Raw genomic sequence first — 23806 nt, 5'->3', positions numbered from 1 at the left:
GCTAGGAGAATGAAGTTTTTATAATATACTCTTGCTTTTTTTTTATTTTATTCAACATTTTAAAACATTTTAAGCGTTTATCTTATTAGTCTCATTTCTGGCAAACTCTGAGTAATGTCTGTCTCACTAGAAGATATTTCAAACGTTTTGTTTTTGTTTTTTCTGCCTAATTAAGTAAAGAATGATTGATTAAGTTTATAGGAGCTGCTGAAAGTAAACAGTGACCCACTGAGACCTCGGGCTTCTTGCTTTAGTAGATTTTTTTCAATCATGCAGCAAGAACATCTGTTCAAAGTCCTTGTGATTGGAGACCTCGGAGTTGGAAAAACCTCTATTATAAAGAGATGTGTTCATCAGGTCTTCTCTCAGCACTACAGAGCCACTATAGGCGTCGATTTTGCCTTGAAAGTGTTGAACTGGGACAATCACACAGTCATCAGGTTACAGTTATGGGACATCGCAGGTGAGACTGGATTTAATGCTTTATTTAAAAAAAAAAATCAGTGTTTTTATTGGGCTGTTTTACAATCAGAGTACAAAGTTTGTGTCACAGGGGTCCAAGATTCAAACTGGTTCTTGTAGCAGTTTTTAAGTGAAGGACAAGTTAAAGAACAGATTTCAGGTAATTTTTTGACATGTGTGTATGGTAGTTTTGTGTAATCTGCTATAAGATGGGAGAAACAAATGAAGGGATTCTCAGACAGGACTTTTTTTTTTTTGGACAATTCAGAATCCACTACTTCCATAGTGCTTTTAAATATAAGGCTGTAAGCTTTGTGTTAGTTGTGTCTAATATTTATGTCCCAATATCTTGACCACATTTTAGGATGAAAATAATCATTTTAGATATGTTATTCTTCCTGAAATTGAAAAATTAGCTGTCTCAGAGAGGACATTGTTTTGGACACAATTGCATACTAATTTGATCAAAAACTTACTGGCATTCAACATTAAAACTTAACTATGTTTCCAATGATATGGAACCAAATATGTGTTTTATGGGATAAAGAATGATGTAAGTGCATCCCTTTTGGAGCTACCTGTGGCCAAAAAAGCACTTTTTCTAAATGATACGAGTAATTTTGCTAAATATGACGTATTGCCATACATTCACCAAAAATAACGTTATCACAATTTTTTTTTTTTTTTTGCATGGTAAATAGAGCTATCACAGGGCTACAATAAACAACCAAGTTTATTTAGTCAAGCCTTTTGATATTGAAGATAATAAGTGTTAAATGTGATTTTTAGCTTGCGGACCCTGATTGTAAAACAACCCATTGGAAAGTGTCAGGTTGCATTGTATCTGTGTTTATATCCCTGAAATCAATGAAGAAAGTACATGCATTTAAAAAAATAATAATAAAAAGGTAAATAATGAAGCTTTCCTTTGGACTGCATCACATTACATTACTACTACTTTTTATTTTACTACTTCTTCTTCAGAATGTAGAGGAACAGTAGACATGTCTGGGTTACCCTCAGCTTGTCCATTCTTTTGTAGAGTCACATGAGAGTTAGTAGAAGAGCCAAGGGCCCTTTTCCCCCCTCTGTGCCTTCTTTCTTTCTTTCTCCTTCCCTCTCTTTCAGTGCATTAGAAGTGAGTAAAAATTAAAACTTTTTTTTTAAAAACATGTAAAATTCCTATTATATGTTATTTATTATGGTATACATTGTATTTTGTGTGATGTATAAAACACACACGTGTGAGTGTTTGTTTATACACACATTTATAATATCTCTCATCTCATTATCTGTAGCCGCTTTATCCTGTTCTACAGGGTCGCAGGCAAGCTGGAGCCTATCCCAGCTGACTACGGGCGAAAGGCGGGGTACACCCTGGACAAGTCGCCAGGTCATCACAGGGCTGACACATAGACAACCATTCACATTCACACCTACGGTCAATTTAGAGTCACCAGTTAACCTAACCTGCATGTCTTTGGACTGTGGGGGAAACCGGAGCACCTGGAGGAAACCCACGCGGACACGGGGAGAACATGCAAACTCTGCACAGAAAGGCCCTCGCCGGCCCCGGGGCTCGAACCCAGGACCTTCTTGCTGTGAGGCGACAGCGCTAACCACTACACCACCATATATATATATATATATATATATATATATATATATATATATATAGTGGTGCTTGAAAGTTTGTGAACCCTTTAGAATTTTCTATATTTCTGCATAAATATGACCTAAAACATCATCAGATTTTCACACAAGTCCTAAAAGTAGATAAAGAGAACCCAGTTAAACAAATGAGACAAAAATATGATACTTGGTCATTTATTTATTGAGGAAAATGATCCAATATTACATATCTGTGAGTGGCAAAAGTATGTGAACCTTTGCTTTCAATATCTGGTGTGACCCCCTTGTGCAGCAATAACTGCAACTAAACATTTCCAGTAACTGTTGATCAGTCCTGCACACCGGCTTGGAGGAATTTTAGCCCGTTCCTTCATACAGAACAGCTTCAACTCTGGGATGTTGGTGGGTTTCCTCACATGAACCGCTCGCTTCAGGTCCTTCCACAACATTTCGATTGGATTAAGGTCAGGACTTTGACTTGGCCATTCCAAAACATTAACTTTTTATTCTTCTTTAACCATTCTTTGGTAGAACGACTTGTGTACTTAGGGTTGTTGTCTTACTGCATGACCCACCTTCTCTTGAGATTCAGTTCATGGACAGATGTCCTGACATTTTCCTTTAGAATTCGCTGGTATAATTCAGAATTCATTGTTCCATCAATGATGGCAAGCCATCCTGGCCCAGATGCAGCAAAACAGGCCCAAACCATGCTACTACCACCACCACGTTTCACAGATGGGATAAGGTTCTTATGCTGGAATGCAGTGTTTTCCTTTCTTCAAACATAATGCTTCTCATTTAAACCAAAAGTTCTATTTTGGTCTCATCCGTCCACAAAACATTTTTCTAATACCCTTCTGGCTTGTCCACGTGATCTTTAGCAAACTGCAGACGAGCAGCAATGTTCTTTTTGGAGAGCAGTGGCTTTCTCCTTGCAACCCTGCTATGCACACTATTGTTGTTCAGTGTTCTCCTGATGGTGGACTCATGAACATTAACATTAGCCAATGTGAGAGAGGCCTTCAGTTGCTTAAAAGTTATCCTGAGGTCCTTTGTGACCTTGCCGACTATTACACGCCTTGCTCTTGGAGTGATCTTTGTTGGTCGACCACTCCTGAGGAGGGTAACAATGGTCTTGAATTTCCTCCATTTGTACACAATCTGTCTGACTGTGTATTGGTGGAGTCCAAACTCTTTAGAGATGGTTTTGTAACCTTTTCCAGCCTGATGAGCATCAACAACACTTTTTCTGAGGTCCTCAGAAATCTCCTTTGTTTGTGGTATGATACACTTCCACAAACATGTGTTGTGAAGATCAGACTTTGATAGATCCCTGTTCTTTAAATAAAACAGGGTGCCCACTCACACCTGATTGTCATCCCAGTGATTGAAAACACCTGATTCTAATTTCACCTTCAAATTAACTTCTCTCTCTCTCTCTCTCATATATATATATATATATATATAAAATGAGAGAGAGAAAGTTGTGGTCCGAAGATTGCATTACATACACAGACATGAATGTCATGGCATTTTTTTTTTTTCCCCTGGGGAGGAATAATAATAATAATTTATTACATTTATATAGCGCTATGGGGGTGGCACGGTGGTGTAGTGGTTAGCGCTGTTGCCTCACAGCAAGAAGGTCCGGGTTCGAGCCCCGTGGCTGGCGAGGGCCTTTCTGTGTGGAGTTTGCATGTTCTCCCCGTGTCCGCGTGGGTTTCCTCCGGGTGCTCCGGTTTCCCCCACAGTCCAAAGACATGCAGGTTAGGTTAATTGGTGGCTCTAAATTGACCGTAGGTGTGAATGGTTGTTTGTCTCCGTGTGTGTCAGCCCTGCGATGACCTGGCGACTTGTCCAGGGTGTACCCCGCCTCTCGCCCATAATCAGCTGGGATAGGCTCCAGCTTGTCTGCGACCCTGTACAGGATAAGCGTTATGGATGCTGGATGGATGGATGTTTGACCATTTCTTCTTGGCAGAATTGATATTCCGTTATATTTGTGTGTTTTCTGGCACAGACCTGACTTTTAACCACAGTCTGTATATTTTCGATAAGGTTGAGGTCACTGTGTTTATATATTTTTGTATATATTTGTCTACAAAAATATATAGATTTTTATACATATAATACCTTATTCATATCAAAACTCTGGCTATAAGCTGCTAATCTATATCAATAGTAACTGCCAACTAGTGGATCAACATCAGAAGCTTTTAAGACCGTTTGTGTTCAGTGGTCACATGCAAGAACTGTGCTGTGTCAGGCAACTTCACACACACACACTGTGTAACAAACAGTACTGTGCAAAAGTCTTATGCACATGAAAAACAATGCTGTAAAGCAAAAATGGCTTCGAAATTAATGAAATGAAATGTCTCTTAAAAATACTATAAAAAGCAGTAAACAGTAATAAACTAAACAAAGTCTATATTTTATGTGACCCTTTGCTTTAAAAAAAATAAATTAATTATTATGAGAGGAAAAATATATCATACACTTGTGATCGTCAATGAAACCTATTGAAAATGTAAAATAAGTGTAAACAGAGGGGGAATAAAAGAATATAAAACGGGAAAATGCATGTGTGTGTGTATAAGTCTGTGACAAAATCCTAGTAGATTAAACAATAAAGGGCACAACAAGACTGAATGCGAGGGAGGTGTTGAAGGGAGGTGTAGGGCTGGAGATGGAGTCTCAGGAGCAGTGTGTCTGCAGGTTTATAAAGAAATGTACTGCAAGTTTTACTGAGCATCTCGGAGAATGTCAGTTCTCTTTTATTTATTTTTTTTTGGTCTAAAAAAATTTGTCCATTACATAATCTGTTCTTTTCTTTACTGATGTACAAACATTTTTTTCTGTTTTTTTTTTTTTTTTTGGAAAAGAAAAATGTTTTGTTCTGATTCAATAATGCAGAAGTGATAAAATAAACATCTATTTTAAAAAAACCTAGTGAGACTTTTGCACAGTACCGAATTCCAGTTCTTAAAGGAGAAATGAAGTCATTTTTAAGCTTGCAATATTTCTTAATTAACGTGTTATTCGATGACGTTTTCGGTTTTAGTAACCTTATATCGTGACTCGTATTGGCAACTAATTGCAATTAAATATTATACTTATCGGCCTATTCGTTTTTTAGCCGTGTTGAATTTAGTTTGTTTGGTCCACGGCAGGCGTCGCTTATCCGTGCGATCTTCACGAGACTTGTGCGAGACTTCGAAATGTGAAGTGTCAGTGCCGCCATTTTGAAAACTGTTTTCCAGACGAAATATTGCACAAAAACGAGTTAAAATGACGATTACTGCCTACTTTTTTCAAACTTTCCTGATTGCTATCAAAACAAACAAAACTTCCGGCTTGATTACATCAGCATTCGAAAGAGGGCGCACGCGTCTTTTGACAACGTTGGCAGATGTTACCCTGTGTCCGAAATCGCTCCCTACTCACTGTATAGGGCACTATATAGTGAGGATGCCATTTTGTAGTGCTGTCCAAAACCTTAGTGAGGGTTATTTACACCCTATATAGTGCACTCAAAGTATCCCACAGTGCATCACGAAAAGTAGTGTACAACGATGGTCACTAACCAAAGCAGTATATCCAATCATGCATTGTGGTTGCGCTGAAAGAAATCAAATTAAAAGTCAAATTCCATTTAATAAAAGGCAGCAGCAAAGAAGAAAGTATTCAGCCTTGATTTTAAAAGAGCTGAAAGATGCAGGTACTTTTGTATTGATTAATGTGGGAAATATATTCAGTATAATATGAATTTATCACAAAATACATTAATGTATTTATTATTTTGAAAACCCACCAGCTGGTTGATTTGGCACGTTTTAATTATGCAACAGTAATGATGTAAATACCAGCGTGACGGACTAGTGTCTGAAAGCGTTTGTTCATTTTACCAATCAGCTCGCTATATAGTTCTCTATATAGTAATTCCTTATATAGGGAGTAGTGAACGAGTGAGCGATTTCAGACACAGGGTTGGCCACTTTGATTTCCGCTGTACGTTTTACTTCCGTCCTGCGATGTCTCGCACAGGTCTCAACGAATCTCGTTTACGGCCATTGCTTTGACATCTTGACTAATATATTACGGTGCCTTGCAAAAGTATTCATACCCCTTGAACTTTTTCACATTTTTCCACCTTACAACCACGAACTTAAAAGTTTTTTATTGAGATTTTATGTGATAGACCAACACAGAGTAGCACATAAGTGTGAAGTGAAACGAAAATGATAAATGGTCTTCAAAATTTTAAACAAATAAAAATCTGAAAAATGTGGTGTGCATTAGTATTCAGCCCCCTGTACTCTGATACCTCTAAATACAATCCAGTGCAATCAATTGCCTTCAGAAGTCATCTAATTAGTTAATAGAGTCCTACTGTGTGTAATTTACTCTCAGCATAAATACACTTGTTCTGTGAAGGACTCAGTGGTTTGTTAGAGAACACTGAAGAACAAACAGCATCATGAAGACCAAAGAACTCACCAGACAGGTCAGGGATAAAGTTCTGGAGAAGTTTAAAGCAGGGTTAGGTTATAAAAAAAAAATATCCCAAGCTCTGAACATCTCAAGAAGCACTGTTCATCATTCAAAAATGGAAAAAGTATGGCACAACTGCAAACCTACTGTACCAAGACATGGCCGTCCACCTAAACTGACAGAGCGAGCAAGGAGAGCACTGGTCAGAGAAGCAGCCAAGAGGCCCATGATCACTCTGGAGGAGCTGCAGAAATCCACAGCTCAGGTGGGAGAATCTGTGCACAGGACAACTATAAGTCGTACACTCCACAAATCTGGCCTTTTTGGAAGAGTGGCAAGAAGAAAGCCATTGTTGAAAGACAGGCATAAGAAGCCATGTAGGGGACACAGCAAACATGTGGAAGAAGGTGCTTTGGTCAGATGAGACCAAAGTTGAACTTTTTGGCCTAAATGCAAAGTGCTACGTGTGGTGGAAAACCAACACTGCTCATCACCTTGCACACACCATCCCCACTGTGAAACATGGTGGTGGCTGCATCATGCTATGGGGATGCTTTTCTTCAGCAGGGACAGGGAAGCTGGTCAGAGTTGATGGGAAGATGGATGGAGCTAAATACAGGGCAATCCTGGAAGAAAACCTGTTGGAGGCTGCAAAAGACTTGAGACTGGGAAGGAGATTCACCTTCCAGCAAGACAATGACCCTAAACATACAGCCAGAGCTACAATGGAATGGTTTAGATCAAAGAATATTCATGTGTTAGAACGGCCCAGTCAAAGTCCAGACCTAAATCCCATTGAGCATCTGTGGCAAGACTTGAAAATTGCTGTTCACAGATGCTCTCCATCCAATCTGGCTGAGCTTGAGCTATTTTGCAAAGAAGAATGGGCAAAAATGTCAGTGTCTAGATGTGCAAAGCTGGTAGAGACATACCACAAAAGACTTGTAGCTGTAATTGCAGCAAAAGGTGGCTCTACAAAGTATTGACGCAGGGGGGCTGAATACTAATGCACACCACATTTTTCAGATTTTTATTTGTTTAAAATTTTGAAGACCATTTATCATTTTCATTTCACTTCACAATTATGTGCTACTCTGTGTTGGTCTATCACATAAAATCTCAATAAAAAACTTTTAAGTTCGTGGTTGTAAGGTGGAAAAATGTGAAAAAGTTCAAGGGGTATGAATACTTTTGCAAGGCACTGTACATAGCATATTTCAAACACTCATAACTTGCTATAGCAGTGACAAAATAGCTATCAAAAATGCATTCCTATATTTAATAAAATGAGAATTTTTTTTTTTAAATCAAAATTCTATTTTGCATTCAATCCTCCTTTAATCCAGTTTGTTATTGATCCAGTTTCAGTACCTGGACTTACATTTAGTATGCATGTAATGTTAGAACCTCATCTCATTATCTCATCTTCTCTAGCTGCTTTATCCTGTTCTACAGGGTCGCAGGCAAGCTGGAGCCTATCCCAGCTGACTACGGGCGAAAGGCGGGGTACACCCTGGACAAGTCGCCAGGTCATCACAGGGCTCAGACACATAGACACAGACAACCATTCACACTCACATTCACACCTACGGTCAATTTAGAGTCACCAGTTAACCTAACCTGCATGTCTTTGGACTGTGGGGGAAACCGGAGCACCCGGAGGAAACCCACGCGGACATGGGGAGAACATGCAAACTCCACACAAAAAGGCCCTCGCCGGCCACGGGGCTTGAACCCGGACCTTCTTGCTGTGAGGCGACAGCGCTAACCACTACACCACCGTGCCGCCTGTTAGAACATTATGTAGGGAATAAAACACAACATGGCTGTTGTAGGAAAAGGAGTAATGACAAGGTGGTGTGACGTGGCACGATGAGAAAACTACCATATTTTCTTTATTGAAGAATAACGTCATACATAGACGTAGATATTTCCCTCACCCGCCTCTTTTTCTCATGAAGTTAATTTAAAAAAAAAAAAAAAAGAATCAGCTTGTCATGTTACTGAGATTCCACAAATCCCTCGATCTGAAAACGCTGACATGCCGGAAAACCTAAAATTCCCTAAATGCATGTCATATATATACAGTAATGTGTGAATCAGTACTGTGCTTATCTCCCTTTTTGTAGGTCAGGAGCGCTACGGCAATATGACACGGGTGTATTACCGCGAGGCTGTAGGAGCTCTGGTCGTGTTTGATGTGACCAGAGCATCGACGTTTGACGCGATACCAAAGTGGAAAGATGATCTGGACACAAAGGTTACTCTGAGCAACGGCACACCTGTCCCGACTGTTCTGCTGGCCAATAAGTCCGACCTGTCACGGGACGGCTTGTCCACTCCGATTCCCAAGCTCGACACGTTTTGCAAAGAGAATGGATTCGTGGGCTGGTTTGAAACCTCAGCCAAGGTGAGTGCATGTGAGGGAACTGAAGGAGAGCGTTTTATTCTTGCTAGGTTTTATAACAGGTTTCACAAGGCAGTGTTTTTACAAAGTCATTTTGTATCATTGCTACATGATGTTAATGACCTCCAACTGGATAGAAGGGTCATCATTATGGGTCGTAATCACAAATAATTCTTCAATTTGGTTCAGCCTGGTCACTTTTTCGACAATATCTTGAATTGATGAAGTAATTTAGACCAAAATGTACCACATGTTGCCTCACCTATAATAGGAGCTTCGAATAAATGGCCTAAATGTCGGTCTGGTGATTCTGTGTATTGACACGGAGGTCAGTGTTTGATGAGTGTGTGTGTGACCTGTGATATGAACAACATGCACACACAGCACAGTTTAGAGAGGGGGTGTGTTTCATCTCACAGTTCCTTTCTAATTAAATACACAGGGGTGTGTGAGAGAGGAATTGTATGAACAGGACCCGAAGCAGCTCCTTAGATAAATATTAACACCCTGCTGTGTGAGAGCTAGAGGTCCGAGCTGTTTAAAAGCAGTCTGCTCTGCACTGGGGATATGGCTTATATTTTATCTGAAATATAACATGATGGGGAAATAATCAGGCTGAATCATAAAGCAGATTGACTGACTTGCGAGTTCACAAAATGTGCTTTTTCTCTTCTTCGATCATGTGACTTATCTGCTGCTAAGTGATGCGGACATTGCTGTGATCACATGATTGCCATATAGGCCGACCGGTGTTCGCGTTCCACGTGTCTTCTGTGATTTATTCAAGCACAGCACACATTAAAAGTCAAGGCTGAGAATTTACATTCAGTATATTGTGGCTGGCCTTGCTTGTACTGTCCTCTCCTGGTTCAAATCTTCCAAACCCAGACTTGTTCTTCCCATGGTGATGTACACAGTATCATCAGATGGCATGATCTGCATCTGTTTGTTTTATCTGTAACCGCTTATCCTGTGAGGGGTCACGGGGGGCAAGCTGGAGCCTATCCCAGCTGACCATGGGTGAGAGGTAGGATACACCCTGGACAAGTCACCAGCTCATCGCAGACATGGGGAGAACATGCAGACTCCGCACAGGAAGGCCCTTGTCGGCCGCTGGGTTCGAACCCAGAGCCTTCTTGCTGTGAGGTGACAGTGCTAACCACTACACCACCGTGCTGCCCGATCTGCATCTGATGATCTATAAATTTCCGTGCAAGCATTGGTTGACAATCTGGAGGAGTGTAAATTTTCCGTGGCTCAACAGTAACAAATATGAAACCGTACTGATTGCATCACTAAAGAAACAGCTCCACTCCTTTATTACTTGCACATCTGCTCAGGTTGGTAGCCTTTCTGTCACTTTAGACACCTTACTGTTATTTGATACTTATATTTAAAGCAGGGGCGGCATGGAGGTGTAGTGGTTAGCGCTGTCACCTCACAGCAAGAAGGTCCGGGTTCGAGCCCCATGGCCAGCAAGGGCCTTTCTGTGCAGAGTTTGCATGTTCTCCCCGTGTCCGCGTGGGTTTCCTCCGGGTGCTCCGGTTTCCCCCACAGTCCAAAGACATGCAGGTTAGGTTAACTGGTGACTCTAAATTGACCATAGGTGTGAATGGTTGTCTGTGTCAGCCCTGTGATGACCTGGCGACTTGTCCAGGGTGTACCCCGCCTTTCACCTGTAGTCAGCTGGGATGGGCTCCAGCTTGCCTGCGACCCTGTAGAACAGGATAAAGCGGCTAGAGATAATGAGATGAGAATAAGACGGCTTCCTTCTACATAAAGCTGTAGTCAAGATGGCCAAGTCGAAGATCAGGACTAGTCAAGATCGATTCCAAATATATCGAAGGCATTTCTGCGAGAATTTTATGAACAGATTTCCCTCTTTACACACCTCTTAGCCATTTTTTTTTAATCTGCTTTTCTTTTTGTTTTCAACCAAAAGCAATCATACCTTTAGCTCTGATTTGGACTTGCACCCCCAAGTCCCTGCGTGTTACCTGGCCTCCTTCTGTCTTTATTTCCTTTTCCTTTATTTTTTTAAAATTGTCTTGTTCCCTTGTTATTGTTGTTGTTAAATTCTTTTTAATGTGCTGTTATGTATCTGTACAGTCTTCTTGGGTACACTGAAAGGTGTTTAAAATTGAACTGCTGTTATAATTATTACATTATGTAATGCCCAGAGTCTCATAGCTTTAATTTCTTTCCTCATGTGGTTAAATGTAATAATGGGTAGTGTTGACTGTAGACTGAGGTTGCTGTACAGTAAGCACTTTCTTATCTGTGACTCTCCTGTCGTAGGAAAACGCCAATATTGAAGCAGCAATCAGGTGCCTGGTGGAACACATACTGTCCCATGAGGAGAACGCGGTCAACGACGCAGACCCAGAAACAGTGACCCTGTCTGGCAACAACAACACCAAAGATCGTGGCAAAGCCAGATGCTCGGCATGTCCTAAATAGTGAGAGTGGGATGGGGTGGGGGGGCGAGAGAGTGCATGAGAGAGAGAGCGTGAGAAAAGGGCACAGAGTTACTGGCTTCACCCTCAAAAAGCAATTATGGCTCTGCAGTAAAGCATCAGCAACAAAAACACACACTGCTGGTTTATATTCCAATAGTATTTCATCTCCAGTACACACCCACAACTGGTCCACAGCCAAAATGCCAAAAAAAAAAAATCACTGTGAAGAAAAATTACAGAGCCTCCTTTCTCAATTTGTGGTGGATCAGTGAGTATCAAAGAATCATAAATGCCCATTTATGTAATATTTACCTCATTTGATAATGTGACATATAATTGAGAAAGCTGATAGTTTAAGGGATTTGTTCATGGACCCAACAGTAGTAGTTGATGGTACTAGGGGTTTGAGCTTATGACCTTCCAATCAGTAGCTTAGTAACCCAGTGACGAAATTACTACTGAGCTACCGTTAAATTAACAGTATGACAATGGCTCTGACATGAATACTTGAAGGGGTTGGGGAAAATATTAGCAACCCTTAATGTGTATGGACATGAAAGAAGTAAATAATAATGATGATGATAATAATAGGGGCGGCATGGTGGTGTAGTGGTTAGCACTGTCGACTCGCAGCAAGAAGGTCCTGGGTTTGAGCCCCGTGGCCGGCAAGGGCCTTTCTGTGTGGAGTTTGCATGTTCTCCCCGTGTCTGCATGGGTTTCCTCCGGGTGCTCCGGTTTCCCCCACAGTCCAAAAGCATGCAGGTTAGGCTAATTGGTGGCTCTAAATCGACCGTAGGTGTGACTGTGAGTGTGAATGGTTGTCTGTGTCTATGTGTCAGCCCTGTGATGATCTGGCAGCTTGTCCAGGGTGTACTGTACCCTGCCTCTCACCCATAGTCAGCTGGGATAGGCTCCAGCTTGCCTGTGACCCTGTACAGGCCTAGGCGGCTACAGATGATGGATGGATGGATGGATGGATAGAAACATGGAAAGAACATGCAAAATTCATCACACAAACAGTAACCCAAGCTCTGTTGTTGTAGTAGTAATATTCTGGCCTCTGGGTTCAAACCTCGTGGCCGATTGAGGACTTTCTGTGGATGTTCTCCCCGTGCCTCCATGGGTTTCCTCCAGGTACTCCGGTTTCCTCCCACAGTACAAAGACGTGGATTGGGTCAACTGGCTACTCTATCGCCCATAGATGTGAATGTGATTTTATGAATAGTTGTTCATCTGGCGAGATTGGTGACCTGCCCAGGGTGTGTCCTGACTCTCACCTAAAGTCAGCTGTGACTGGCTCCAGCTTCCCCTGTGATCCTGACAGATAGGAGGCATGGAGAATAGACTTCCAATCTCATGTTTGCTTGACAAAAATACATCTATAAAGAAGACGAAACACACCACAATGAGTAAACAATGGCACAGCACTCACAACAGGTACCAGGATAATCCGCACTGATGCATACCATTAAACATGTGGAGACGAATCAGCAAAGCACATAACACACAGTGCAAAGTCCAATTAATGTCACTACGAGTCCAAAACAACGGAACGGCACTTGATGCTGCCAAGGTGTTACAACATGCATCGCAGTTATCCACTGAAGTTATATTTGCTTGTTTTTGTGTTCAAAACCCCAACTTTGGTTAATTTTAGAGGTATGAAATAAGAGGGCTAAGAAAGCTTTCAAATGGTCCTAGGATGGGCAGCAGTGCAAACGGACCCGATGTTAAATTTCCCCAGCGACAAAAAATCTTTGGATTAATTTTAATAAGTCTTTGAATGCAAAATGTTTAAATGTGGAAACAAAGCAGGGCACAGTGTTATTTGGTTTGTAGGATTAGAAATCTATTGTGCTGAACATAAGATGCACACAAGAAGGATCACATGAATAAGCTGGGGCAGTGGGGTATTAGTTACAGAGCAAGCAATTTTGTGTTTAGTTCACCTGATTTATTTGTTCTACAGTACAGTGGAAAAAAAGTCATGCATATTCCAAATACACTTTGTTAAAATGATTACAGAATTAACACCGAACTAAATGGGGCAGTGAGCAAGCTGCCCATTTGCACAGTGACCAACTCAATGGAACATGACTTTTTAATTTATGGCTCAAATTTATTTAAATAGCATTGTTTATTATTTTTTTTCTTTGTTCACTGCATATGCCGTATTTATTGACTCTATTTATTGTGCCACATTCATGTACATGGAAATGAACTGACCAGATTTGGAAGATGCACACATCTGGAATAGAGATGAATAAAGGAATTTGAAACCATGTCTTTAACTTGTAAAAAAAAAATACCAGAGGTGGACAGTAACGAAGTACATTTACTTGAGTACTGTACTTAAGTATGCTTTTTGAATATCTGTACTTTACTTGAGTATTATTTTTTTGGCAACTTATGACTTTAATTTCACTACATTTGAAAGATCGTACTTTTTACTCCACTACATTTCTATCAAGTCCTCATTGTGAAGCAGCTTTGAAAGTGGATTTTTTTTTTTTCTTTTCTAAAATGTGATTGTTTTTTCGCAGGTGACACTGAGACAGCCGATCAGTAATCACTAGGGTCAGGTCCATAGACTGGATAAAATCAAGTTCAGTGATTTCTCAGCAACACTATTTGAACATAATCAGTTGATGGCAGAATGGAAGGAGACGGTTCTTCTGGAGAATGCACGCACTCATGGCCCATGAACCCATGTTTCAGTTTTCTGGAAGGATTAAAGATTCATTTCATTTTAAATGTTTGCTTTGTCTGCCGAAAACAAACCACATCACGGCCTACAAAAACTCGCCATCCAACAAGCGGAAGCATATTGAGCTATGTAAACGTTTTATTCCAAGAGAAAGCTTGCAATGAAGTTGTCTGTTCTTTTAGAGTTAGCGATAACGTCGCAGTAGCTATGCAGTCTGGTTAGTCAAATGACTTTCTATGGATTTGCCCGCCAAGTTGCCATCGCCTTGTCCACAGCTAACGTTTACACATGGCTAGTTAACTTGGACACTGTTAGTTAGCATGTAAAAACAGAGTTACGCTAACATGAATAACGTTAACTTATCTGAAGTCCTTTCAGAAATGTGTTTTAGCATAATCTTGCCAAATAAACAAAATGTAGAAATCTTTCTTTTCTAGTAACATTAGCTACCCAATATGATTTCGAGTTTGAAAAGAGTTTGCCAGTATGTCAGGTGGAGTTTCACTGACTAGCTAGCTTAACGTTAAATCACCATGATTCCACAGGCAGATTCATATGTGCATGAATACATACGCGTGCACACACACGCATGAGACCTGTGAGATGGACAGTATTTTACTAGTCAGTCACAACAAATTGTTGGAATTTTTTGTTTTGATGTCAGATGACGGTCTTGCATTTTTGTCTTGCTTAAAGCGGTGTTGCCGTTGGGCAGTAATTAAGCTCGAGGTGTGGACCTGGGTTTTAATTGGGCTGGATTGTCATTTTTATTTTCTGAGCAAGTTGCGTTTACAGCTATTTCACTGTCCTCCTGATTAATATACACGTACATGTGTGTGCACGCTGCCAGAGCTGGGTCAGAACACTACCATGCTGCTTTGTTGGGGTGGGGAGGAGTGATACAATTAAAAGAAAAGGCAATGGCTGTTTTTCAGTTCAGTTGTGTTTCATTTTGTAACGTTCTACCAGGTGTTTATTCTACAGGTTCTACAAGATAGTCAGTAAATCCAGTCGATTGCTTCAGAGGCATTAGGTTTTGTAAGCGTTGTGGCAATAATACAATGATGCGTTGACAAAAAAATGGGCTTTTAATACTTAAAGTGCCATTCCACCATTGGATGTATTTTTTTGGCATAAAATACAATACATGGAGTGCAGAATTATTAGGCAAGTTGTATTTTTGAGGATTAGTTTTATTATTGAACAACAACTATGTTCTCAATCAAACAAAAAGACTCATAAATATCAAAGCTGAATATGTATGGCAGTTAGAGTGGGGTGTTTTTAGTTTTGGCCATTTTAGGAGAATATGTATGTGTTCAGGTAACTTTCACTGTGCGGAATTATTAGGCAACTTAATAAAAACCAAATGTGTAGCCATTTCACTTATTTATTTTCACCAGGTACACTGATATGACAACTCCAGATTTGCAAATAAACATATCTGACATTCAAACACAAAACAAAAACAAAATCAGTGACCAATATAGCCACCCTTCTTCATGAGGACGCTCAAAAGCCTTCCATCCATAGATTGTCAATTTCTTTATCTGTTCACGACCAACATTGTGTGCAGCAGCAACCACGGCCTCCCAGACGCTGTTCAGAGAGGTGTACTGTTTTCCCTCTTTGTAGACCTCACGTTTTATAATGGACCACAGGTTCTCTATGGGGTTTAGGTCAGGTGAACAAGGGGGCCATGTCATCATTTTTTTCACCTTTCAGACCTTTACTGGCTAGCCACGCAGTGGAGTATTTGGACGCATGAGATGGAGCGTTATCCTGCATGAAAATCATGTTCTTCTTGAAAGATGCTGACTTTTTCCTATACCACTGCTTGAAGGTTTCTTCCAGGAACTGGCAGTAGGTCTGGGAGTTGAGTTTGAGTCCATCCTCAACTCAAAAAGGTCCAACAAGCTCGTCTTTGATGATACCAGCCCATAGCAGTACTCCACCTCCACCTTGCTGGCGTCCGAGTCGGAGTGGAGCTCTGTGCCCATTACTGATCCAGCCACAGGCCCATCCATCTGGCCCATCAAGAGTCACTCTCATCTCATCAGACCACAGCACCTTAGAAAAATCAGTCTTAAGATATTTCTTGGCCCAGTCTTGACATTTTATCTTGTGTGCCTTACTCAGTGGTGGTCGTTTTTCAGCCTTCCTTACCTTGGCCATGTCCCTCAGTATTGCACACCTTGTACTCTTTGACACTCCAGGAATGTTGCAACTCTGGAATATGGAAGAACTGGATGCTAATGGCTGCTTGTTAGCTTCACGCTTGATTTTCCGCAGATCATGTGCAGTTATTTTGCGCCTTTTTTTCCCCACACGCTTCTTTCGACCCTGTTGACTATTTGCAATGAAACGCTTGATTGTTCGGTGATCACGTTTCAACATCTTCGCAATTTCAAGAGTGCTGCATCCGTCTGCAAGACATCTCACAATTTTATACTTTTCAAAGTCTGTCAGATCTCTCTTCTGACCCATTTTGCCAGAGGAAAAGAGGTTGCCTAATAATTATGCACACCTGATATAGGATGTTGATGTCATTAGACCACACCCCCTCTCATTACACAGATGCACAGCACCTGATATACTTAATTGGTAGTAGGCTTTCAAGCCTAAACAGCTTGGAGTGGGACAACATGCATTAAAAGGATGTTGTGGTCAAAATACTCACTTGCCTAATAATTCTGTACTCAGTGTATATTTTATGACAACATGACTAGACAGAGAAATCTTTTAGCTTCAAAATGATATATCAAACATAATTTTTTGACAATGACAAGTATATTAATTTTGCGACCAAAGTCACCTACCCTTTTAATTTCTGCGCGGTAGTGAAATGTGATGTCAGCGGCAGGTTCCCCTTCTTGTGTACCACGTCACGTGTGACGTGGCACAGATTATCAGCAATGGCGGATAGAACGCGATTGTCAGCTTCGGAAAAGAAGCGAAGGAAAATAGCAAGTGATGCCCAAAGGAGACGGTCGATGGTGAATATCGGCACAGCAATCGACAAGTGGAAATCGCATTCTATCCGCCATTGCTGATAATCTGTGCCACGTCACACGTGACGTAGTACACAAGAAGGGGAACCTGCCGATGACATCACGTTTCACTACCGCGCGGAAATTAAAAGGGTAGGTGACTTTGGTCGCAAAATTAATATACTTGTCGTTGTCAAAAAATTATGTTTGATATATCATTTTGAAGCTAAAAGATTTCTCTGTCTAGTCATGTTGTCATAAAATATATTGTATTTTATGCCAAAGAATACATCCAATGGTGGAATGGCACTTTAAGTATTTTTAAAAGCAAGTAAAAATTTGACTGGACGACTTTCAGTTGTATCGGAGTAACATTTGACCAGTGGGATTTGTACTTTGACTTGAGTAATGAAGTTGGGTATTTTGTCCACTTCTGAAAAATACATCTTGTAGAAGCCTTTATGAGTCACATGTCTACTCAAGCACAGTGAAATTCCTTCTCTGTACGGTATTTAACCCATCTGGGGCCATGCTACAGCACCCAGGGAGCAGTTGGGGGTTAGGTGCTTTGCTCAAGAGCACTTCAGCCATGCTAATATAAGAGGAGAGTGTTGTTCATTCACTCAACTTCTCCTGCTGGGTCTGGGACTCGAACCAGCAACCGTTTGCAGCTGCTTCACTAACCTTCATGCCATAGCTACATTCATTCAGCATAGAGGTCCTGTATAAATCTGAGCGATGGATGAGCTGAGTTTTATAGCTAGTGCATAGAGAAAATTTCACTTTAAGATGCCCACCCCGGATAGACAGACCCCCTCCTTCTCCCTCCTTCCTCAGGTCACCTGATTCTGCCATTTTGCGCTGAGCATCCGGCTCTGAATTGGTCGGAGGCTGGATTTGTTCATCTGGTGGTGTGGTATCCTATCCTGTACTATTCTGTACTATCATGATGCTGACATGCTGAATTTTGTATACTTAAGGACCTTGGTGTGACTGGGATCTGGAGTTGATCTCTTGTGTGTTTGTGTGTGTATATGTGTATATATATAATATATTTATTTATTTATTTATTTTTATATATTACATGATATATGCTCATGAAGCAGGCTGAAGGAATCTGACAATGCTCCTGGGTAGCTAGCTGAACCTTGATCCTGAACTTCATCCTGAACCTGAGCTGCTGCGAGCTTCACATCACCAACTCACCTGCAAGAAGAAGAAGGGGAAAGGGGAAGGGAATAAACCCTAAATCGTACTGATAGTCATATTGGAGCAGCAGTTACATGGTTAACCGGCGGCGCGGGAGGGTAGCAGTCACCATAGTGATGTCCTATTGCGGGTAGTAACGCAAGGGTCTGCTTCAATTAACCGCATTTCGATCTCTCGTCACTTTCGGATCGTTGAGCGCGCGCTCGTTCGCCCTTGATCGGCACGCCGTGCGTCTGAATGTCAGCGCATCCTGGGGATCTGAGCACACATCCATCCGGTGCGCTCTCCACCCCTGCAGTGAATACAGCCATTGATTGAAAGCCGATCTCTCTCTCTCTCTCTCTCTCTCTCTCTCTCACTCACTCTTTACGCACACACACACACCGAAGACAGCAGCCGATGATGTCGGGACAGTCCATCACGGACCGGATCGCCGCGGCGCAGCACAGCATGAGCGGCTCAGCCATCAGCAAAGCAGTGTGCAAGGCCACGACGCACGAAGTCAGCGCGCCCAAGAAGAAGCACCTTGACTGTAGGTTAAGTCCATACATCGGCCTTCACTACGCAAACATCTACTGGCCTTCATGTGTCGATCATACATTCTCTGTCTGTCTCTCCTTACCATCCATCCATCCATCCATCCATCCACAAGATAGTCTACAGCCTATTGATTCCAGATCATTCCTAGACACCAATTATCATTTCCAATTCTACTCAAGGTCAGGGTAAAGCCCATAAAGCCTTAAGGACCCGCTCAATAGGCTATAATCACACATTTAACACACAAAACCACAAGTAAGGCCTCACTGCACTGCAACACTGTAAATGCTGCTCAGGAATGTCATGGTGGCTTATGTTGCATTCTAATAACCCTCTGATTCTGACCGGTTCATTGTAGCTATAATAATAATAATAATAATAATAATGCACGGTAGTTTGAGAATCCTACACATCTCAGCCCTACTTGATTCGAATAGCGTAAGCCTCTACGATATATAGAAATTGGTAATGCTAAAAGCATGCACAAAAGAATTGATTTGCACGTTTTGATTTCTATACTGCTTTTTACACAGTGGTGTAGTGGTTAGAACTGTCGCCTCACAACTCACAGAAAGAAGGTTCTGGGTTCGAGCCCAGCGACCGGCGAGGACCTTTCTGTGCGGAGTTTGCATGTTCTTTCCCTGTCCGTGTGGGTTTCCTCCGGGTGCTCCGGTTTCCCCGACAGTCCAAAGACATGCAGGTTAGGTTAACTGGTGACTCTAAATTGACCGTAGGTGTGAATGTGAGTGTGAATGGTTGTCTGTGTCTATGTGTCAGCCCTGTGATGACCTGGCGACTTGTCCAGGGTGTACCCCGCCTTTCGCCCGTAGTCAGCTGGGATAGGCTCCAGCTTGCCTGCGACCCTGTAGAACAGGATAAAGCAGCTACAGATAATGAGATGAGATGAGATGAGTTTCAGAATCCTACACATCTCAGCCCTACTTGATTCGAATGAAATAAAAATAGCGTAAGCCTCCACGATATATAAAAATTGGTAATGCTAAAAGCATGCACAAAAGAATTGATTTGCACGTTTTGTTTTCTATACTGCTTTTTACACAGTGGTGTAGTGGTTAGCACTGTCGCCTCACAACTCACAGAAAGAAGGTCCTGGGTTCGAGCCCAACGACCGGCGAGGGCCTTTCTGTGCGGAGTTTGCATGTTCTCCCCGTGTCCGCGTGGGTTTCCTCCGGGTGCTCCGGTTTCCCCCACAGTCCAAAGACATGCAGGTTAGGTTAACTGGTGACTCTAAATTGACCGTAGGTGTGAATGTGAGTGTGAATGGTTGTCTGTGTCTATGTGTCAGCCCTGAGATGACCTGGCGACTTGTCCAGGGTGTACCCCGCCTCTCGCCCGTAGTCAGCTGGGATAGGCTCCAGCTTGCCTGCGACCCTGTAGGACAGGATAAAGCGGCTACAGATAATGGATGGATGGATAATAATAATAATAGCGCACGGTAGTTTTAGAATCCTACACATCTCAGCCCTACTTGATTCGAATGAAATAACAATAGCGTAAGCCTCCACGATATATAGAAATTGGTAATGCTAAAAGCATGCACAAAAGAATTGATTTGCACGTTTTGATTTCTATACTGCTTTTTACACAGTGGTGTAGTGGTTAGAACTGTCGCCTCACAACTCACAGCAAGAAGGTCCTGGGTTCGAGCCCAGCGGCTGGCGAGGGCCTTTCTGTGTGGAGTTTGCATGTTCTCCCCGTGTCCGCGTGGGTTTCCTCCGGGTGCTCCGGTTTCCCCCACAGTCCAAAGACATGCAGGTTAGGTTAACTGGTGACTCTAAATTGACCGTAGGTGTGAATGTGAGTGTGAATGGTTGTCTGTGTCTATGTGTCAGCCCTGTGATGACCTGGCGACTTGTCCAGGGTGTACCCCACCTTTCGCCCGTAGTCAGCTGGGATAGGCTCCAGCTTGCCTGCGACCCTGTAGAACAGGATAAAGCAGCTACAGATAATGAGATGAGATGAGATGAGTTTCAGAATCCTACACATCTCAGGCCTACTTGATTTGATTGAAATAACAATAGCAAAAGCCTCCACAATATATAGAAATTGGTAATGCTAAAAGCATGCACAAAAGAATTGATTTGCACGTTTTGTTTTCTATCCTGCTTTTTACACAGTGGTGTAGTGGTTAGCACTGTCGCCTCACAACTCACAGCAAGAAGGTCCTGGGTTCGAGCCCAGCAGCCGGCGAGGGCTTTTCTGTGCGGAGTTTGCATGTTCTCCCCGTGTCCGCGTGGGTTTCCTCCGGGTGCTCCGGTTTCCCCCACAGTCCAAAGACATGCAGGTTAGGTTAACTGGTGACTCTAAATTGACCGTAGGTGTGAATGTGAGTGTGAATGGTTGTCTGTGTCTATGTGTCAGCCCTGTGATGACCTGGCGACTTGTCCAGGGTGTACCCCGCCTTTCGCCCGTAGTCAGCTGGGATAGGCTCCAGTTTGCCTGCGACCCTGTAGGACAGGATAAAGCGGCTACAGATAATGGATGGATGGATGGATGGATGGATGAATGTTTTCTCATATTAAATGCCAGAAACTTCACCAATGATTCTGTCACATACACTGTACGATGAACTGTCTCTCTGTGTCATCAAAATATTGCCCGTATTATGGAGCCACATTGAGAATTTTTGCTTTGTTGCAATTTTAAAGGAGTTTGCCACCTTGAAACGCATGAAATATATTTTTAATATTGATATATTGTGATGTTTGTAGTGACTGATGCCAGTGTGTTGGTTGATGCTGTGTTTTATGATGATACATGATTCCTGTGAGAAGTTGTCACACGAGGACACTGCTAACGCAACTAGTTCAAACATAAGGGATAACAATCAGGTTTCATTTTTAGCAATGCTATAAAAACAACAACAACAACAACAAAAGAGCACATTTTCTCGCTCACCATTTTCCAGGGATGTTCAATGCCATATTTTGTGTAGAAGTGGTGGAGCCAGCAAACATTGGACTCAAAGGTCCAGAATGCAATGCAGCAATGAGATATGGCAGAGATTATGCTAGTTCGCGATCCACTGTGTATTGATGGTGGTATTATCGTGCAAAATGAAGCTTGGGAAGCTGATCTGTTTGAGCAGAGTGTATAGAAGAGGAGTGAGAGCTGGAAAGGTTAAAGCACTAAAGTGCTGCTGCATTGATCTGTTTAAGTAGGGATGAGTTACCACTGGTGCCACTATCAGCAGGTAGTCAAACCAAACTGTCTTGTGGATAACATAGGAAACCATTAACTAAAGTGAAAATAGACCAGCATGTATATGAAAGAGGTTTAAGCTAAAAAAAAAAAAAAGGGCAACTCGTTATAAAATAAATATTGGACACTGTTAGAGATTAAAACTAGACGGCCTTTCTATATCATAAAATCGGTGAAATTTAGTTCCCTCTGAAATTTGGTCAGTGTGATGTATGTTTATTTCTGTAGTATGTCACAAAATATCAGGCCATTCTGTGGCTGGGAAGTTATTTAATTTGAGGGAATTAAAGCAAATAATGTGCATGAAATCGCTCACTTCATGCAGTCAAGCAGACAGAGGAAGTCCGTGTGCGCATGCGCAGGCTTACCTCCTTTTTCTTCTTTCGGGTTTTACGGCAGCTGGCATCCACAGTGTTGCATTACTGCCATCTACAGGTTTACCTTTGACCGTACACTGACAGTTCCATCATTCTGTCACGAAACGAACAGCTGATCACACCGAGGTGCTCGCTGACCGCCGATATTTATTAGTTTGGTCCTGCGTTTCCTTTCCTTCGCGACATAACGTCTTTTCTTCTCGCTTTCCATTCCTGTAGTCGGTCTTTCACGTTTCATTCGCACACTCACGTCCTCCATTTTCCTCTCCTGTTTCAAATTTGTATCCCACAATGCCTTGCACAAACATGGAAAGCCCACCACATGATGCATGATGTAGTATCGTGAATTGGGTCATGGTGAAGCAGGAAAAAAACAGCGAAGAATTTAGAGCCATGTGGCCCTAAATTCATTAATTGTTCTATTCTTTAAATTCGTTTCTTAAGACAAGGATTTTTTAAGATGTTACCTTGACAGTTTCGGTGATAAACTTCCGCCTTCTTCAAAACAGTCACCAGATGTCGAGTGGTGACGTGCCTTATCAGCTGATGTTACTCTAAGGAGGCGTGAACGTCCCGCCCAATTTGACAGGTAGTTCACGCCTCCTTAGAGTAACATCAGCTGATAAGGCACGTCACCACTCGACATCTGGTGACTGTTTTGAAGAAGGCGGAAGTTTATCGCCGAAACTGTCAAGGTAACATCTTAAAAAATCCTTGTCTTAAGAAACGAAAGTTTCAATAGGTAGACATAATGAACTTTCACTACATATTAATTGTTCTACTTTTAAAAAACGAATAAAATTGGAAGTCTGTGATTCGAATTCAGTAGCTTTCGGTCCACTAAACAAAAATAATTGGGTGTCAGGGAAAATTCTTTTTATGACCTACACTTGGGGAGGCACGGTGGTGTAGTGGTTAGCACTGTCGCCTCCCAGCAAGAAGGTCCTGGGTTTGAGCCCAGTGGTTGGTGAGGGCCTTTCTGTGCGGAGTTTGCATGTTCTTTCCATGTCCGCATGGGTTTCCTCCGGGTGCCCCGGTTTCCCCCACAGTCCAAAGACATACAGGTTAGGCTAATTGGTGGCTCTAAATTGACCGTAGGTGTGAATGTGAGTGTGAATGGTTGTTTGTCTCTATGTGTCAGCCCTGTGATGACCTGGCGACTTGTCCAGGGTGTACCCCGCCTCTCTCCCATAGTCAGCTGGGATAGGCTTCGGATAAGCGGCTACAGATAATGGATGGATGGACCTGCACTTGAAAAATCTGAAAGGCCATCTACCTTTAATATGAAAAATGTTCAGGGTGGA

The 23806-nt window shown here is 42.0% G+C and overlaps 2 protein-coding genes across 3 annotated transcripts in view; both read left to right on the top strand.

Moving 5' to 3' along the window:
* Positions 1-223: 223 nt before the first annotated feature.
* On the top strand, positions 224-11502 carry rab38c (RAB38c, member of RAS oncogene family). The gene is made up of 3 exons (XM_060935175.1): positions 224-463; positions 8721-9001; positions 11297-11502. The coding sequence occupies exons 1-3, from the start codon at positions 271-273 to the stop codon at positions 11456-11458; spliced, it is 636 nt and encodes a 211-aa protein (XP_060791158.1). The 5' UTR covers positions 224-270; the 3' UTR covers positions 11459-11502.
* A 6527-nt stretch (positions 11503-18029) lies between these two features.
* Positions 18030-23806, top strand: part of LOC132895011 (phosphatidylinositol-binding clathrin assembly protein-like) — a 39090-nt gene continuing 33313 nt past the window's right edge. For both annotated transcript variants that reach the window (XM_060935173.1, XM_060935172.1), the window contains exon 1: positions 18030-18895. In XM_060935173.1, coding sequence (XP_060791156.1) covers positions 18763-18895 — 133 coding nt within the window. In that variant the 5' untranslated portion in view covers positions 18030-18762. The remainder of the gene's footprint in view (positions 18896-23806) is intronic.

This window comes from Neoarius graeffei, chromosome 12, assembly GCF_027579695.1.
Source record: "Neoarius graeffei isolate fNeoGra1 chromosome 12, fNeoGra1.pri, whole genome shotgun sequence".
NCBI classification, from domain to species: domain Eukaryota; kingdom Metazoa; phylum Chordata; class Actinopteri; order Siluriformes; family Ariidae; genus Neoarius; species Neoarius graeffei.
This window is presented reverse-complemented; position numbering and strand designations above follow the sequence as displayed.